General features: G+C 27.3%; 1 protein-coding gene and 1 long non-coding RNA gene across 2 annotated transcripts; both read left to right on the top strand.

The window, feature by feature from the left end:
• The first annotated feature begins 1,804 nt into the window (after positions 1–1,804).
• Positions 1,805–4,528, top strand: LOC123271645 (peripheral plasma membrane protein CASK-like). Its single transcript, XM_044738033.1, has 3 exons — positions 1,805–1,912; positions 1,993–2,168; positions 4,245–4,528. Exons 1-3 carry the CDS (start codon positions 1,873–1,875, stop codon positions 4,422–4,424), a joined length of 396 nt encoding a protein of 131 aa, XP_044593968.1. The 5' UTR covers positions 1,805–1,872; the 3' UTR covers positions 4,425–4,528.
• A 4,293-nt stretch (positions 4,529–8,821) lies between these two features.
• Positions 8,822–10,966, top strand: LOC123271312. Its single transcript, XR_006510831.1, has 2 exons — positions 8,822–10,618; positions 10,712–10,966. It is a non-coding gene; the product is annotated as an uncharacterized LOC123271312 (long non-coding RNA).
• The last annotated feature ends 3,913 nt before the right edge of the window (positions 10,967–14,879 follow it).

The following is a 14,879-nucleotide window of genomic DNA, read 5'->3' on the forward strand; positions in this document are numbered from 1 at the left end:
ACGAAAGATCCTCACGACAGGATAATATGTATCCGGGGTAAGAAGAAGCTGCACAGTAAAAAATATTGTGTAAAATCAACACAGTTTGTGTGTTAAAAACGGTTGACACGAAATTTGTGTTGAAATTTTGACACAAACTTTGTGTAACCCCTTTTTAACACAAAGATTATGTTAAAATATCGCCACAAGAGGGCGCAAAGAATCTTACACTTTTAGAGTGTCAATCTTAACACAAAATAAATGTTAAATAATTTTATTTATTCTAATCAACTGTTTTATACCTATAAAATAAATTTTTTTTATTTCCTCAACTGTAGTCAATAATATTTATTAAAAAAAAATTTTTTTTTTTATTTACATTTTATTAAATCAACAGTTATTGAATGTAAATAATTGTAGGTAAAATTTTAAATAATTAAATTGAAAAACAATTTATAGATTTTAGAAATAAAGCAGCAAATTAAAAAATATAATTGTCTTTATTATTTAATAATATTTATTATATTTTCATATTAGATTATAAGAATATTAGATTATAAGAAATAATTAGTTATAATGAAGATTAATCTTTTAAAACAAGGTTGTTAAACGTAGCAGGCAAATTTAGTTTGGCTCAAACTTTAGTATTTTTCCACTCCAGAATAAACATGACAGTCACTTTTTGACTTTGATTTACATCAAATTTTCGAATGTTAGATGAATTCCCACTTACCTAAAAAAAAATAAAACTTACATCAAAATAAATTTTAGTATTGCATACTTGGTATAAAAAAAAAAAAAAAAAAAAATTAATAAAAACAAAAATCAGTAACTGGCAGTTAAAAAATTCAGAAATTTTAATTTATAATAATCATTAATTTTACAGAGAATATTTTTTCAATATCTACTATTAAGAGTACTTAATTTTATAAAAACAAATTTTAAGGTTATCTTTGAAGAAAGAAAGGTTATCTACAGTATTCAGAAATTTCAATAATAAATAAATAATCACTCACCGTTGATTACATCAATTTTTTTGTTCGTATTATAAACTCACTTTATCTTTAATTTTTAGAATAAATAACTTTATTATTAACACTCAAAACACGAACAAAATAGATGCCATTGATGACGCTCACTTTGTGAAAACGGTTGCTGCGTAAAGTAAAGAACCGACGCGCTGTTAACACAAAGTTAATGTTATATTGATGGAGATTTTGACACAAACTTTGCGTTAATTCCACAGTAACATACAAAATGTGTTAATAAAGAGTGTATAACACATTTTTTATGTTACAAAATAAAGTAACACAAACTTTGTGTTATTTTAACACACTACAATTTTTAACACAAACCGTTTTCGACACAAATACACAATATTTTTTACTGTGTGACGTCGAACCACCTGGAGGGTTACGCTCTCTTATCAGACATTATCAATTAACAATTCCGAAACAAAAATATTCCGAACAATTTTGTATTTTTTATTCCACTTCCTCCTTTAAAATTAATTCATGCGTTTTTAAAACTAGTCAACTATAGATCGAACTCAGTCTCATTTTTTGTTCCAATTATGACTGAAAATAATAATATAAATAGAACATAGTTATATCGATATAAAGATCGAATCTTTTATTTATTCTAGAGATTTCCTATCTGATGGATTTTATATCATCAATAAATTTATAGCGTAGGACATTTTTTAAATTTCAATAATTGATAAATTATTTATTTAAATTCCGAAACAAAAATACAAATTTATTAATTATCATTTATTTAATTAATAAATTTATCTAATAAATTTGTGAATTAAATTAAACTACAGATACAACGAGGCCTCCACGAAACGACGAAGAGAGTGGACGCAATTACTATTTTGTCACACATGATGAAATGATGACGGATATTAGCGCTAATGAATACTTAGAATATGGTAATTTTATTTTTTATTATTATTATTAAGATGAAATTTTTCACTTGAATGAATAATTATAAATTATTGATTAAATATAGGTACACACGAGGACGCAATGTACGGTACCAAGTTAGATACGATAAGAAAAATCCACGAAGAAGGAAAAATGGCTATTCTAGACGTTGAACCTCAAGCATTAAAAATACTTCGTACCGCTGAGTTTGCTCCTTATGTTGTTTTTATCGCTGCACCCATCGTACAAAATCTTAATGACGTAAGTATAAAATATTTTTTTAACTTTAAATGAATCGTTTATTTGAGAAACATAAATGAGTAATATTTTTTTTTTAAATCGGGTTTATTGCATTCTTCGGTTCTTTGAATTTCCCCTCACTTATACCAGCACCAAAAAATATTAAATGCGTGTTCAAAACCGAGAACCAATTGTGTTAAAGAACAATAGCTGGAGAGTCAGTTTTATAGGTTAATTTTATTGACAATTATTACAAAATTAACAATAAGTTTAAGTTAGAGAACACACAGTCTTTTAGATCACAGTTTCGTTTTATGAAATCAATGAAAGTCACTCAAATGGTTAAAATAGTGGTTAGACACCGTAAACTCAAAGGAGAAGAGGTGCTGGATCTGTTGATTAGGAATAGACTTCTAGAAGGTGTTCAAGGGAGCCTGCAGGTGCACCTTACAAGGTGATGACCAGCCGGGCCTTGGGTACGATGATTTTCTCTGAGGGGTACCACAAGGAAGCTTGTAGGTCACCTAACAGGGTGAAAAGAAGTACCGAGCCTTGAACACGATGATTTTCTTGTCTAGAAGTCGCCAAAGAAGATGCTTTTTCGATTAGGTTATAAACACGCTGACTTAGATGATTTTCTCACACTCAGAATAACAAGATTTTACTTGTAGACAAGTTCGTTGCAGTGAAAGACTTTTATCTTAGCTTGATATCACGATGTGAATAGTAAGCGTTTGAAATGAAGACTGACTCGCAGCGCCGGATGGACTGGCTTATATACTTGACTGGCGGGATTCTCGAATTTTCAGCTGAAATTCTCTCGATTGAGTTCGAGAGAACTCTTTTTAGATAAATTCACTTTCCAGATTAACAAAATGAATGATTTTGATACAAAAATGAATTTTTACTTTATTTTAACTCTTTTGATTATTAATTAATCGATTTTTAATTAATATTTAGCCAAATTAAGAATTTTGATCTAGACTTTTCTTTTACGAGATGTTTCTAGGCGCAGACGTGAGTAAGGCGCAGGCGCGAGCTAAGCGCGAGCTAAGCGACAGCGCCAATGTTGTTGTTTAGAGTACTCATAACGATCAATAGGTGGCGCCACATATTTAATAATTTTGAATTATAACCAACAATTTTGAATTATATCTTTATTTTATTCTATTTTTAAACAAATTGGTTAATATAAATCTTGTTTAATTGAGAAACCCCATAAGTCAGTGACTCCGAAGGGATTTTTCGAATAAACATTCAATTTCAAAATTCAAAAAATAAATTTCTGAAGAAAAATTCAGTTCAATGCAAAATACTTAAATTTTCATAATTTTCTTAGTATGGGTTTAAAAAAATTGAATTAAATTATTGTTTTATTGTTTGATGTGATTTCACTGACTTTAATTTTAAAATAATTGATTATTAGATCATTAGAAAGTAAATTTACTGTTAAATATTTGAATTTTAATGAGTTTTACAATTTTCGCTTGATGGATTAAAATTAAAAATATTTTGTTTGGTTGTTGACACTGATTTAACTGATTTAAATTCTAAAATTAATTTAATTAATGATAACTAAATGAAAATATATTATATTTACTGTTAAATACTTTGATTTAATTAATTTTTGCAATTGTTAGTTTTATAAAGTTAGATTGTGATAAATTAAAATGTTGTTTTATTGTTGACTCTCAGTTCACTAATTTGAATTTAAAAATGGATGATTTATTATAATTTTCGTTAATAGTAGTTCCACTACATATTTTGTGCTTAATTTTATAAATATAATAAATGATTGAGGGAGAAAAATTAATAATATTAATGATTTTATTACTATTATTATTATATTCGTTTTGGTGAGAAACCCCATAATAAGTCAATCAACTTGAAATCATTATTATAAATAATAGTAATTAACAATTAAATTTTTTTTATGCTCGAACTAACATTATTATTATTCATCATTGGTTCATGATGTTAATGCAAACTTACCCGAGAAAAATGTTTTTTGCTTCTCCTGAAAAATTTACTATTTTTGACTTATGGGCTTTCTCAAATAAATCATTCAATTAACTTGAATAAAATTTTTGACTACAGTACGACGGAAGTCTGGAAAGACTTGGAAAGGAGTCGGACATGCTGAAGCAGGCGTACGGACATTTCTTCGATCTGACGATCATCAATGACGATATTGATGAGACGATTGCTCAGCTGGAAGGCGCAATTGATAAAATACAAAAGACACCGCAGTGGACGCCAGTGAGATCGGTCTACTGACAACGATCACCCTCACGTAATAATGATCCCTTAAATTATTACTAATTATTAAAATAAATAAATCCAATCGGGAAATCAAGAGAGTACATCAAATGATATAAAAAGAAAGAAATAAAATGGGTCTTGAACCCTGTGTTCAACAATATTTAATTAATTATACGCATTATTTAAAGAGATGCTACGAGAGAGCTGGGACCGAATTTTAATTAAACGATAGCCTTTATTCTATTAGACGCGACTACACGCGAATTGTTAAACTACGGACAGAAAACGATTTACCGATTTTTAATATTTTTAATTATTAATTATTATTATTATTATTATTATTATTATTCCCTTTAATCAATTTTTCTCTAAATGCTGTTTTATTATTGTAATTGTTGTTGTATTGGTTTGTTTGATTGATTGTTGTGAAATTTTAGAGTTTTGTCAGCTTTATTTATAATATAAATTTCGGTTTTGTGATAAAATTTTTAAATATTTACACGCTTTTTATTTTATATATATTTTAATGTAATTTCATATCAATTGTAATTAAAAAAATTTTTTATACTGATTTTGTTATTTTATAAATTTATTTTTTATTAATTCTGTATCTATGTATATAAAAATAATTTTAATAAAAATAAATCTAGTCACGGAACCGAAATTTTAAAATTATTAGGACTATCATTATCAAAATTAGTTACTAAAGATAGTTAGTACGGAAATTTAATTATTTTGTCCTGATGTTATTATGTGTACCCCTTTCAAATCTCTTCCTCTATTCTATATTGTACAACTAATGTTACTAACGAAAAACTATAAATAAATAAATGAAACTATGGAAAAAAAAAAACATGATTAAGGAAAAAAAAAATAGGGATTAAATAAGTCTGGTAGCGATTCAATCAATTGCAATAAAAAATATTTCAAAAAGTAGTCTTAATTAATCGAAAATCAATTGATTTTTAAGCTCGAATTTAAAAGAAAAAAAAAATTAAATTAGCGTGTGCATAATTGATTATTTAAATTGATTAATTGGTCAATTTTAATGAAGAAAGAGGGAGTAGCAAACGCTTGGTTATATTAATATTAATTGGATTATTTATTTGAATGCAAAGGCTCGTGTATCTATTGAACAATTGGCATGAATGAGAGTGAAATGTTTATTTGATAAGCCCGCAGCCTTCCCTGATTAAGAAATATGATTTGGAATGATTCGAAAAATTTTAATAATTTCATATTGTATAATATCACAAAATTATGATTCACAATTATTCAAAATGATTCAAAATTCTTAGTTCTGAATCATTTTGAATCATAATTGTATTATTCAAAATTATTCAAAGTTTTTAGTAGTATATGATTTTAAATCATAATTATATTATTTGAAATTATTTAAAATGATTCAAAATTCTTAGCTGTCCATAATTTTGAACCATAACTTTATGACTTAAAATAACTCGAAATGATTTAGAATTGCTCATTTTGAATACTTAAAAATTGCTCATTTTAAATACTTAAAAATTGTAAAATTATGATTTAAATTAATTCAAAATAACTTGAAATTTAATTTCTATTAATTTTAAATTATTTTTTCGACATTATTATTAGAAATAATTTATCAAATTAAATTATTTTAATTATATTAAATCAAAAATAATATTAAAATTGTCAAGTCCTTATTTAATATTTAAAAAGTAAAGGTAACAGTAGCTGCAGTAGAAAAATTTGATATTTTTGAACATATATTTGTTATAAAAGAGTGGGAAAATAAATTTACAATTATAGATATAAAAAATAGTATCAAAAATGGTATTTATTAGAGTAGAAAATTTATCTTTGATTTCTATGACTGACTATGTATGTCTACAACCCAATAGTTTTGAGGTTCAATAAAAAATAAGATTATACCTATGTAACAATGACAATTCAATCTTTTGTATCCCTATAACGACACCTTCATTACCATTCTATTTATCAAACTAATAACAATTAAATGATTATGATCACTCTGGGATCGAAAATATTAAAAGAAATTTATAAAATTTAAAATTACCCAAACGAGCTTTCAATGTTATTCAGTATTATTTAAGATGATTTGGAAGTTGGAATCATTTCAAATAATATTAAATCATCTGGAAAACCAGAAATTATAATATTATTTTATCATTCAATATTATTCAAAATGATTCGAACGTTTAAATTATGCTAAATAATTTTATATCATCTGAAGAACCAGAAATTTCTATATTATTTTATCATTCAATATTATTCAAAATGATTTGGAAGTTGAAATCATTTCGAATAATATTAAATCATCTGATGAACCAGAATTTTCAATATTATTTTATCATTCAATATTATTCAAAATGATTTGGAAGTTGAAATCATTTCAAATCATTTTAAATCATAAAATAATATTACATTTTTTTATTATTTGATATGATATAAAATGATTCGTTGTAAAATTTATGCTTAAAAGTCAAATCATCCTGACAATTTGAGATGATTTGAAATGATTAAACCCGCGTCTTTTCGAATCATTCCAAATGAGATTTCTTAATCAGGGTTTGCACGTAGTCTTATTATATTATATATTATACTAAACCGCAAGTCATTATTTATTTATTAAATATATTATCTGACAATGAGAGAAAGAGAGATAGCGTTTGATTAAAAACTTAAGTAATTATTAATTAATTAATTATAATAAAATAAAACAATAAAAATCGCAGTGAATGAATCGAATGAGTGTATGTGAATAATTATCATTTTTTTTTCTAAGATTTATTATTTTATAACTGGTCATTGTCTATCGTGAGTTTTAAATAAATAACCGACTGACAGATTAATTATTAAAATACTAATGGAGAATAAATAATTTTTAATGAATAAATTTACGAAAACGATGACTCCGGACAAACCAAATATACAATCATTTTGTTTTTTTTACTTTGATTTTTATTTTATTTAACAAAACAAATAATTAAGGATGACGGGTCTTGAAGTAAAAAAATTGAAAAATTATAAATAAAATAGAATGAGAAATTTAAAAATAACTTTTAAATATTATTGTGTATTTAGGAGCAAGAAAATGATATAATGTTGTTAATTGATTTAATAAAAATAGCCCAAAATAAATACTTGTTTTGTTTTTATATTATTAAATTACTTTTTTATTATGATGCTAAAGTTTCTAAAGTTAGCCGACGTTTTTAATTTTTTGATTTTTTTTAATAATTAAATTAGAACGAAAAAATATTTTTAAAAAGTTGCACTTAGAGTTTTTAAAGTTTTTAACAAATGACAATTTTTTCTTCTTTTTTTTTGTAGTCATTTTTTCAAAAAAAAAATTCTTTTTAATTTTTCAATGTCGGCTAACTTAATTTTCATTTTTTATTAAGTACAATTATATTTTTACTCACCAAATTTTTATAATTTAAGTTAAAACATAAATATTTAATGTTTATCCAAACTCTGGCAATGAATTTAATATTTCTAAATAATAAATTCACTAGTTTTATCTTCTTGTTATTCTTCTTTTTGGGTGATGTCGTTTTTCAATAGCACAACAATTAATTTCACTTTTCACTGGCGACATAATTTTTTTAACAATTGATTTTCACCAAAAAACTATCACTTTTTCGTAATTAATAGTAATAACACTAATTGAAAGCTTGGAGGCACGATTGATGAGTTACTTTTCAAGTTTTGGCAGAGATATGAACAATGTTCCAACCGCGTGATGCGCCATGGGACTTGTGTCAACATGTCTGGCGACGCCATCTTTGTTACTTGTAAAAAACACTGCAGGTAGCGCTAAAGTCGTCACATTTTCACATTTATAAATCTTCAAAAAAGTTATAAAAAATCAACTTTTAATTTTAAAAAACTATATGAATGGATACGCGGAGGCTTGCTCTTGCTCTAAAAAATAATCGCGGTCGCGAACTAGTCCGTATTACCGCTAAAAATAATAAAAAACATGAAAATTATCAACCCTGAAAAAAGTCACGTAGAGGACACTAGGGTGGGGGTCGGAGCGGGGGTACTGGAAAGCTTACCCTGAGGAGCTCAGTTCCCGGTCGGCCGGCCAAGCGTGCACATCGAGCAATGGTGTTGTCAACTTTGCCGGTCGTCCAAATTACCTCCTCGATTAATTTTTTTTTCGGGTTTCTCGCGTACTAGCGTCGGTTTTCTGTATTGTGTATATAACGTAGCGTCATTTTTTTTTATTATAAAGTGTTAACCTAGATTGTGTATATAACGTAGCGTCATTTTTTTTTTTTTTATTATAAAGTGTTAACGTAGAGTCTTATTCGCGGTAGTTCTCAGTGTTTTCATTAAATTCTCATTAGTTTGTCAAATTGATTCGTGTTTTTTTTTGTTCTTAAAATTTTTAAATTAAATTCAGTTGTTTTTTTTTTATTAAAATTAAATTAAATTCACGTGCATACACACTCACACTTACACACACACACACACATTTAACCTTACATCTTACCCACTCTTATCTTTTTCTTTTCTTATTTTTTATTCACGATCGGTTTCTTTTTAGGTTATAGAGTCATTTGTTTAAAAATTAACTTCAACCCTCACTCATACACACGCACACACACACACTTCTGGCTCTTTCTAGAAGAGTACTCTTACACACGCTCTTTTAGGAAGAGTTTTCTTACTCTTTCCCGTCCGTCCGTTTTTTTTTTAATTAAATTCTCGCGTCGTCTCGTCGTTTATTAAATTCGGTTTAGTAATCAGTTCGGTGGTTTTTTTTTACGTTTATTTTAATTGAATAATTTATCGGGTAGTTAGCGTAGAGTCAGTCGCTTCGGTAAATTTTTACAAGGCGTGAAGTTTCGTTGCTTGATGATGGTGCGCAACATCATCATGCATATAAGATCTTCCTGGGAAACCAAATTAATCCTGATCCTTGCGAATTAATCAGGGATTAAACATGTTCACCCTTTGAGTGCCCGGGCGCAATTTGGGTGACGGTTTAATCTCTTTTTCATTTTCTTTGATCAATTCTTTTGGTTTCCAAGTCTTAAAATTTATCGAACGGCATTTTTAAAATTAATAATTAATAAAAATAGAGTCATTTGGTTGCTAACTAGCCCTTTTTGCTCCGCGATTAGATTTTTTACTTACAATGAAATTAGGTAGTATACCATCGAGCTGATTTCGCGGTTCGCGGTTCGCGTGTTTTTTCTACTTAAATTCTCTCGCGGTCTCTACCCTATCTTTCACACATTCTTTCACACACACACACACACACACACACTCATCCTTACCACCCCCTTCTTTTTGATTAATTTATTAATAAAATAATAAAGTAGAGTCATTTTTATTTTTACCAGAAACCTATATCGTGCCTACTAGAGTCGCTTCTTTTTTCTTTTCTCACCCTCTCCTTGTCGTGAGAGCCATCTCACGACAAAATCACCCCTTACACTTTCATTCACCGGCTACCGTATTTTTTATTTTAATAATTTAATTCATTTTATAATAAATGAACAAAAAAATTAGAGTCACGCGTGCAGGCACATACAATCGACTCGCAAAAGTATTTAAAACTACTTCTTGCGTTCGATTCGTTGCCTTTTTTATAATGTTTTTTTATATTCGATTTGTGAATCAATTTGACATCCATCACCAACCTCATTATTTGGCATTGAAAACTACCGCGAATTTTTTAATTAGTTCGTTTCGGAATTGTTAATCGATAATGTCTGATAAGAGAGCGTAACCTTCCAGGCGGTTCGACGTCAGCTTCTTCTTACCCCGGATACATATTATCCTGTCGTGAGGATCTTTCGTTGATTCTCGGTGTGACAATCGATTCGGCGATTCGCTTATCAACCGATTTGATAGCAAGCAAAATGGCCAGCCAGTCATTTTGCAAGCTCGAAAATCTGTTGTCACATCGATATCATCAAACATTCAAACGGTGGGGTTAAATATAGACTCTGGGGTGAGATAAGGGGTTGATTAGTCGACCAATCGGTGGCCCAACGCTCGATACATCAGCAACTATCGTATTGATCGATTCTTTTCGTTATTAGTGTTTAAATAAACAATTAATTAGTTTGAAATCGAGGGGGTATAAAAAGGGGGCTGTTAATCAGTGTTTTAGTGTGTTTCAACAGGTACCCATAAGGATTCAACCAAAGATGCGGAGGACAACATAATTCAACCAAGGATTCAATGTAAGGATTACTCAAGAATTAATAGTGATTGTTATCAGTGTTTAAAGTGATCTTAACATTTAACTAATCATTGATTGTGTGGTGTATCTTCAGACGGATGGACCAATAATCAAGGATAGAGGAAGCCAATCAACGCAGCCAACAATAAAGGATCAAGGATTCAAAGGATTTAAGGATGCCACGATTAAGCCAAGGAACCCTAGGATGCAGACAAGGATTCAAGGAGTCAACCAAGGACCAGTCAACAAAGGAAAGACAAGGACTACGGGAAAAAGGACCAGTGGACCAGCCAAATGGAAGCGGGGACCAGGAGCACCAGGACTAGGAATGGAGACCAACAGTAAACGGGTATCGTTATTGGTATTATTTTTATTTATATTTCATTTATTATTATTTTATTTTATTTTTTTACACCCTAAAATTTATTGATCCCTCCCTAATTATTATTATCAATATTATTGGTTTACCATTTAATTTTTCAGCGCCCCGAATATAATTCTTCCCTCCCTTATTATTAATATTAACATTATGAATTTTTTATTCTCTTTTTCAGCGCCCCAAATTAATTTTCCCCTCCCTGATTATTATTATTATTAATATTATTGTTTTAAATTTAATTTTTAGCGCCCCAAAAATAATTTTCCCCTCCTTAATTATTATTATTTATATTATTGGTTTTTTATTCAATTATTTAGCACCCCTATATATATTTATCCCTAAAAATATCAATTTTTTAGTACCCCTATATATATTTGCCCCCAATAATATTAATAATCTTTTACTTTTAGCACACCTATATATAATTTACTCCCAATAATATTAATTTTTTAGCACCCCCATATATATTTGCCCCCAATAATATTAATAATTTTTTTTTCAGCACCCCTATATATATTTTACCCCCAATAATAATAATTTTTCATTTTTCAGCACCCTTTATAAATATTTTAACCCCAATAATATTGATAATTTTTATTTTTTCAGCACCCCCATAAATATTTTACCCCCCATAATATAAATAACTTTTACTTTTTCAGCACCCCTATATATATATATATATATCTATAGATATCTATAAATAAATATATATATATATATATATATATATATATATATATATATATATATATATATATTTTACTCCCAATAATATTAATAATTTTAATTTTTTAGTACCCCTATATATATTTACCCCCAATAATATTCATAATTTTTTTTTCAGCACCCCTATATATATTTTACCCCCAATAATAATAATTTTTGATTTTTCAGCACCCCCATAAATATTTTACCCCCCATAATATAAATAATTTTTACTTTTTCAGCACCCCTATATATATATATATATATTTTACTCCCAATAATATTAATAATTTTAATTTTTTAGTACCCCTATATATATTTACCCCCAATAATATTCATAATTTTTTTTTCAGCACCCCTATATATATTTTACCCCCAATAATAATAATTTTTGATTTTTCAGCACCCCCATAAATATTTTACCCCCCATAATATAAATAATTTTTACTTTTTCAGCACCCCTATATATATATATATATATTTTACTCCCAATAATATTAATAATTTTAATTTTTTAGTACCCCTGTATATATTTACCCCCAATAATATTAATAATTTTTTTTTTCAGCACCCCTATATATATTTTACCCCCAATAATAATAATTTTTTATTTTTCAGCACCTTTTATAAATATTTTAACCCCAATAATATTGATAATTTTTATTTTTTCAGCACCCTTATATATATTTTACGCTTAATAATATCAATTCTTTTAATTTATTTATGTTTAATTTTTTAGCGTCCCTATATTAATCCCTAACTAATAATTGTATTATATTCTTTAATTTAATGTTTGAGCGCTCAAATATTTCTAACCCATCCCCATTATTATTATTATTTTTCTATATTTTTTTCTTTGTCACAGTTTCCCTAATGTTTTTACTCTTTACCCCCAAGATTATTTAATTGTTATTGTATGTTTGCATGCGTATGATTACTATTGTGTGTGATGTATGATGTATGATGTATGATGTATGATGTATGATGTATGTTATTTATAAGCCACTTTTAAAAGTGGTTTGATTATGTAAGCTGTGTCGGCCGGGTTTCCCTGGGTTTCCTAAAAGTTTGGCTTTAAGAAGCCAAATGAAGGCCGGTGCAATTAATATCGTTAATGGTTAACGATATTAATTGTAAGTGAATGCGCACAGTTGCGTCCCCAGTCGCGTGATTTTTTTTTTTTTTTTTCATCAATAAAGCGAATTATTTCGCCCAAAACAAATAAATTCTGACTTTTTATTTGACTCTTCCTTTCCTTAGTTGTAATTAGCTTGTAATTAGGTTATAAGTAGATTATAGACAGATTTAAGAAGGATTGATTGATTTTCCTGCTGCTGTTCACGGATATTAAGGTAATTATATCTTATCTTTTTATTAATTTAAAAAAAAAATATAAAATCGTCGCGATAATCGTCGAGTCACTAGATTTTAGTTCTTTGAAATATCATTTTTCAAATAAAAATTAGCCTTACTAACGTTTGCCTTTATGAATCGATTATTTGATTAATAAATTAAATTTTTTAAAATTGAATAATAAATAGTAAAAAGAGAACAAAATTATCTTTGAATTAGAATTTTCTTACTCTCGGTCAGACCGAGATACATTTACTTTCCTTAAATTCAACCAAAAAGTAATCAAACTAAGTAATTGATAAATATAATAAAGATAAATTTGTATAAAAAACATGTAAAAAGATTAATTACTTGTAAATGCTCGGTCTGACTAAAGCAAATATGTATTAGTCTCTTCAAAATAGTACTCAGGTCATGCCCAAATTTTTTACGCCTAACTAAAATCATTTTGCATCGTGCTGGATACTTTCTGTCTGATTAAACTAACTTTGCACTTCTTAAGTGAAAAGAATGCCAGGGTATTACTTAAATACCGAGTATGATGTCTGACTATTTTTAAGTTTCTCGTCTGATCATAGTAAATGGTTAAATTAAAGTAGCTCCATAATTCAGAGATAATCAAACAATTTTTATAATTGAATAATTTAAATTAATAAATTAAACAGTGTAGATATTGATTAGAAAGAGATTTTATTTAAGCATAAATATGTACAAAAAATAAAAACATGATTTTTTTTTTTAAATAAAGCGAATAATTTCGCCCCAATGAATAAACTTTTGAATTTTTATTTAACTCATTTCTCTCCTTTTAGATTTAATTAGATTGTAAGTAGATTTAAGAAAAAAGACTGACACTTTCCGATGGGTTTCATGGTAGAAAACGGTAAGTGATAAATTTTTATTAATTATTCGTTATGAAATAATCGCTACCTCAAAGTATTTTAAAAAACTAGCTTTTTTTCGATGATAGATTGTTACTTCGAGTTAATTCCTTGTTAAAACTCTCTCAAATCATTAGAAGAAAATAATTTAAAGAACTTATTGTGTATAAAGTAATAAGATAATTTTAAACTCGAGCTTTTTAACTTATTAATCACATATGCACGTGATTGATTTTTATCGAAAATCAGCCATCAAATACACTGATAAAGGATTTATTAACGATTGATGATTTAATTTATTTTGAAATAAATATTTAATTTATTAATTTTTAATAAATATTTATTAACGTTCAATATTTGTTTATTAAATTCTATAGTGTTGTAAAATCATTTATTACTAATTAATAAAGCTCATCACATGTAAACAAATCCTTCTATCAGTGTTATTTATTTATTCATTAGCTCTAGCGAATAACTATTGCTTGAATTTGAGATATAAGGATTAAAAGAACTAATTATACAATAATAATATAATAATAAAGAGGGTAAGGAATTAAAATAATCTCAATAATAATAAAAAAAAAGAGCGTATGTACGGAGTAGACATGTTAGAAGTGCGAAACTTCTTTGGCAAACTCAATTTAAAATTTATTAATTAACAATAAATATTTACCACTAGTTACTATAAAAATATCTGAATGAATAAAACAGTATAAACAAACACAAGGTTATAACATACATAATAATAATAATAATAATATTTAAGAGCAGTGTACCTACAGTCTAAAATACAACGCATGCGCACATGAAATAGTATTTTTCTTACCTAGGGCAGGAAAATAAGAAATGTCTCAGATTACATGTAATTGTCGAAAGTATGTGACCGAGAGATCTGGGTTCAATTCCCAGTCTGGGCTGTCTGATTATTTTTTCAATTACGAAAA

Source organism: Cotesia glomerata, linkage group LG9 (genome assembly GCF_020080835.1).
Source record: "Cotesia glomerata isolate CgM1 linkage group LG9, MPM_Cglom_v2.3, whole genome shotgun sequence".
Taxonomy (NCBI): domain Eukaryota; kingdom Metazoa; phylum Arthropoda; class Insecta; order Hymenoptera; family Braconidae; genus Cotesia; species Cotesia glomerata.

Excerpts from the sequence above, each read along its gene's own strand:
- LOC123271645 (XM_044738033.1), top strand. The coding sequence starts at position 1,873 with ATGATGACGGATATTAGCGCTAATGAATACTTAGAATATG. Across the intron at positions 1,913-1,992 it reads TAATGAATACTTAGAATATG|GTACACACGAGGACGCAATG; the intron begins GTAATTTTATTT and ends GATTAAATATAG. Across the intron at positions 2,169-4,244 it reads TCGTACAAAATCTTAATGAC|TACGACGGAAGTCTGGAAAG; the intron begins GTAAGTATAAAA and ends TTTTGACTACAG.